The 4,945-nt window shown below is 39.9% G+C and overlaps 1 protein-coding gene across 1 annotated transcript; it reads left to right on the plus strand.

Annotated features, from left to right (window-relative positions):
• The first annotated feature begins 848 nt into the window (after positions 1-848).
• LOC118410243 (RIIa domain-containing protein 1-like) lies at positions 849-4,354 on the plus strand. The gene is made up of 4 exons (XM_035811806.1): positions 849-1,021; positions 2,163-2,239; positions 2,737-2,783; positions 3,391-4,354. The coding sequence occupies exons 1-4, from the start codon at positions 893-895 to the stop codon at positions 3,489-3,491; spliced, it is 354 nt and encodes a 117-aa protein (XP_035667699.1). The 5' UTR covers positions 849-892; the 3' UTR covers positions 3,492-4,354.
• The last annotated feature ends 591 nt before the right edge of the window (positions 4,355-4,945 follow it).

Genomic DNA, 4,945 nt, shown 5'->3' on the forward strand with positions numbered 1-4,945 from the left:
CACAAAAAGTAGACAAAACTCGTCTGCCGGACGTTGTTATGCAAATCGAAACAACGGCCATGATAAGGACTGTTTTCTTTTTCGAGGCCTTTAATAGGCTTTACGTGTTTTATTCACTTTGACAGACAAGACAGAGGTAGTGGTGGCGCAATCAACTTATCTACTTATATTCACGCCACCACTTTACATATGTATATACAAAAACGAAAACATAAGCAGATTAAGCAAGATACAAAATGAAGCAAAAGGTATCTAGGTAATAGTGGTATGTCAAAGGGTTTCCCTGCGTTCTGACCTCTGTGAAAGGGCTTATACTACTAGTTACACATAGAATACAAAAGTGGATACCGTAAAGTTTTGTTCAATATTTGTACAACCATGCAGCTGGAAAAGAAAACAAAAGCCGGCCAAAGAGTGTTGATTAGCCGGCTCCCCTCCTTGGACATCTTATGATACTATCTTACTAGTATATGCCACCGTAGGATCTGCTTGAAGATTCTTAAAAGTTCGATTCAAAGGGCTTGCTCTGTTTGTAGTTCAACAAAAAAGTGATATCCATTATCGACTAGAGAAGCATTGGTTTCTTTCTTTAAACCCTGAGTCTTTTCCAATCATTTTCTCACGCGTTGGGACAATATTCCAGGTGATCTGCCCCTATACCTCACCTGACTGCTACCTTGGTTACCTCTATTGTTTGCGCGTACATTGAAACCATAGGTACACCGCTGCAAAACGGAATCCGTTTAAAATTTTCTTAAAATAGTTTTGCTTGTTTCGTAACAACTGCTATGAATTTGCTTTAACCAGTGTCGAATGTATAACGATTTCTGAAGTGATATATAGACATTACAGTTCTTTGATATGGCATAGCTTGGCTGTTATTTGCGTTTGGATGTTGTTGAGGAAAACAAAGATGGCGGAAGGTGTGGCGAAACCGCAGCGGGATCCTCCGCAGGGGATGGAACCGTTCGATCGAGGCGCTCTCAGTGAGGAACAACAGGCCAAGCTCAATCAGTTCAAGGTAGGGGATGTCCTAAAGCTCTGTGGCGAGTAGGATGTCTCAGAACTGACCATATTCTGAACTAGCTGTGATTGAGATCTAGATCCTCCACTACAGTTCCCCCCTCCCCCTTTTACTACTAAAGTTACATTTTTGTACCCTCTTTCTGAACATTGACCACTTCCCCATGATATAATAAACTTGACAGAATTTTGTACCTGAATCCTGTCTTCGGAAAATAAGGCATTCAGACCTGTAGAATCCCGTATTCAATTAAAGTGCAGTCTGACATCATATATGTATACCTTTGTACAATAGTGTCACTGTCTGTAAAAATAGATTTTATGGAAGGGAATATATCCCTCAGTTTGCAGCATAGCGTGTTTGTAGATGTATTTTAGTGAACGACAAACCATCGAGAGTGTATGAGTGACCCCCCCCCCCCAAAAAAAATATATAGATAGAGATGTAGCTTAGTCTACCAGCAAAGTATACATTACCCCTCAAAATGCAGGAAATGGCATTTCAGTGGGTCAAGATTTCCCTTGCCTTTGATGCTCGACGTGGTGAAAATATGTTTGGCTCCTGCTAAGACCAGCTGTTTTCACTGATATTATATCTAACCAATAAGCAAGTTCATGGTTCTAAGCAGGCATGTGCGATGACAGGAATTACAGGTAATATGTCAAAGGTGATGGCATAATCAGAAACAAATTCATTTCTCTGGGTATTTTTATGTCAACCGAGACAATGAGCCAGACAAGAACTGTGTAGAAAGTGAGAGGGGCGAGTAAGAACAGAAAGAAACAAACATGCCGACGTCCGGGATCGAACCCAGGGCGGCGGATTACAAATCATGACCGCTATTGCTGTCGCCACAAAAGCTCAGAGCTCCTTGGCAAGGACGATAGACGGTACTTGAACAATGGTTACAACTGGGATACCCCAGGGATCTTTTAAAAACGCCGGCCAGGCGATATGTACCCCTGGATAAATGAAAATAAACAAACAAACTGTTAAAACGTCGGGGACCTTCAACTGTGACGTATTACAATTCCTGTCACTCACAGGCATACTCAGAACATGAACGTGAACATGCTTATAATGGACATAGTTGATGTTACTGAATATAAAGTTGTGTTTTTCTTGTTTATCCCTGTAGGTGCAGACCAGGTTAGGTAATGAGCGTTATCTCAGGGAGCATCCGGAAGTCTCCTGTATGGTGTCTGGCTTCCTCAGGTACGAACCACCAGAAATATGGAGTTGTCTGTGTCGTATATTGTAGGGCTGGGTACCAGTACAGAAAATTCTGGTACAGGTACAGTCCAGGTCCACAGGACCAGGTCCAGACTTGAACCTGGACCTAATTATGTTTGGAAACTTGTGAATGGGCAATACTCAAAACAATGGCCCATTTTGCTATAAAGGACTCTGTTCGGTGGAGTATTCGCATTTTGAAATCATGTAAACAACACTAACTCAGTATACGTAACTGCCTCTGTTTTAGACCAAGTTTGACTGTGGAAACTTGGTACAAATGACTATCAACTCTCCTCTACTTCACTCTTGTTATTTTCTTGGATGTGTAAGCCCCCAAACACGAGAACGACTGTCGGTGTAATCTGTTTATTTTCAAATCGGCCCAAAATCTGGTCCGATGATTTTTTTTAATCAATTAGAAGTTTCTGAGCTATTCATTGCAAAAATGTTGACGATCTATGTTCGCTTTTCACTAGTGATGTCTTGGCGAAGAAACCAGAAAATATCAGGGAGTTTGCTGCGGGTGAGTACTGATTACTTGCCATCATCATCTGACTTACATACAGATGATTCCATAACATTGGTTTGTCAGAATGGCCATATGATTCATTTCCTGCAACCTTAACCTCAACTTTAAAGTTTTCCTTTGGTAGATTATAATTCATTTGTAGGCATGTAGGACTCTATCTTATGTATATCATTACCTTTGCAAGAACGATATGTTTCCTTTTTTTGTGTGTGTGTGCCTGCTTGTGGAAAGTGTAACTTGTGGATGGATACATATTTGGTAGGTAGCCTGAGTACCATCCTCTGTAGTGACTGTTGGCTCTATCCTTTTGCTTGCTAGCAACTACTATTTGGTAGGCAGGTAGGGGTCAAGAAAACGAAGGTCAACTTTGCTAATGGGTCTCCTAGCATCTTTATACGGTACTGCAGCAGAAGTTTTGATATTTCATTGTGTAGTGAGACACAGTGTGTAACATGTAGACACTGTATATATGTCATTTTGAGCATTTTAAAGGGAAAAATAGGCCTTATATTTACTTGGTAACTGGATGAACATTTGTAACAATTGTTCTTTTCTTCTATTCTCAGAAAAGAATTAACCTTTTTCCTTATTTTTGGTTCAGAATACTTCAGGAACCCAGAGCTCCCTGACCAAGTCAGGAAGGAAGTTGCAGCACAAGAAGAGAAGAAAAGGATAGCAGCACAGGCTAAGAAGAGATTGTAAAGTGCAGTGGTGTGATGCTAATTCTAGACTTAAACACAGAAATATCATCTTTGTTGTCAAGAGTATTCTTCAAACTGTTCTGTTTGACATATCTGAAAAACTGTACAAAGAGTGTCTAGACTACATGTAAGATAGTAACCAGTCCGAAGATAGTTTATGACAAGTGCTGAGTATTGTTAGCAGTAAGCATCAAGTCTTATGTGAATTTTGTATTTCTAAAACTTTGGAACAAGGGTACGCATTTTTTCCATTGCTTCTTCACAATCAGGTACCTTTAACACATTCCACTTGTTGTACATACAAATGTATCATCATATATTATGTTTTTGTAACATTTGTTTTTAAATGATGTTCATGAGAATTCTAAATCTGAAATGTTAACAGAAGTCTGTCAATCATATTCTGGTCAGGTACAAGTGCTGTACTATAGATATGGAGTCTTACATCTATTTTTCTGTGTGTATTATTCTGGTATATTTCTTTTTATGGCCTATGTTGAAGTGATGGCTATTAGGTAAACTGAATAGACAGGAAACCCTTGCTATTTTCCTTTCCAACATCTGCTTGAACCAGCAAAGCCAGGACTAGTATACATGTATCAATGAAACAAAGTATGCAGACCTTGAGATTTTTATTTCTCTATAAAACTATGTAATACATGTACTACATGTATTCTGTATATTTGCAGCACTAGGTCTATTTGGAAAGCTTTAAAAAAACACCAAATTATGAGTTAGCTGATGAAGGGAAAGCTGTGCTTGCTTAACAAATGCTTCCTGTTTTAAGTGTATATACGTTGTAACTAGATTGAATACAGATGTAACTGTGCTCCAACAATATGGCATTAAATCTCACCAACTATTGTTGTCTGCGTATTTCCTACATATATGCGATAGTATGGCCTGGTGGGTTTCTAATATCAAAGCAGATTCTACGGTTGCATAAGATAGCATCAAAAGCTGGCAAAGGAGTGTACGTAGCTATCGTAGGATTTTCTTGGAGATTAGGGTTCTCCTAGTGTTCTGTGCAACGGTTATGTTTGGAAAATTCACACTCTATCCATATCAAGTTCAAAACAACCGACAAGTGTGACTTAAACTCCACGCCTGCACTTAAACTGTTGTCCTATGTCTACTCAAAGGTCATTCTAAATAAGATTTATAATATGTGAGGACCTATGCACGCATTGTTGGGTGGGCCGACTACTCTCTCTTCACATGAACAGCCAGGGGCTGAACTGCGAGGAGCCTACGCCAGGCGGGCTAAATCGCAAGGGTTTGGGCGGCTGCCATTCGTCGCTAACTCAGGTGATCTCAATGTGACATTCAGGTGTGACCATAGGACTTTAGGTTTTGAACCACTCACACCAGGAAGGACTTTAATGTGCTCGAGGTGTGGCTCTCCTCAAACACGGGACCTCATTTTAACACATGTTTGTACCTCTTTTCAGCTTC

The sequence above is a fragment of the Branchiostoma floridae genome, chromosome 2 (assembly GCF_000003815.2).
Source record: "Branchiostoma floridae strain S238N-H82 chromosome 2, Bfl_VNyyK, whole genome shotgun sequence".
Lineage (NCBI taxonomy): Eukaryota > Metazoa > Chordata > Leptocardii > Amphioxiformes > Branchiostomatidae > Branchiostoma > Branchiostoma floridae.

What these genes read in the sequence shown, in the direction of transcription:
- LOC118410243 (XM_035811806.1), top strand. Translation starts at nt 893, where the DNA reads ATGTTGTTGAGGAAAACAAAGATGGCGGAAGGTGTGGCGAAACCGCAG. An exon ending in CCAAGCTCAATCAGTTCAAG is followed by an intron (nt 1,022 to 2,162) that starts GTAGGGGATGTC and finishes TTATCCCTGTAG; the next exon opens with GTGCAGACCAGGTTAGGTAA. An exon ending in TATCAGGGAGTTTGCTGCGG is followed by an intron (nt 2,784 to 3,390) that starts GTGAGTACTGAT and finishes TTTTTGGTTCAG; the next exon opens with AATACTTCAGGAACCCAGAG.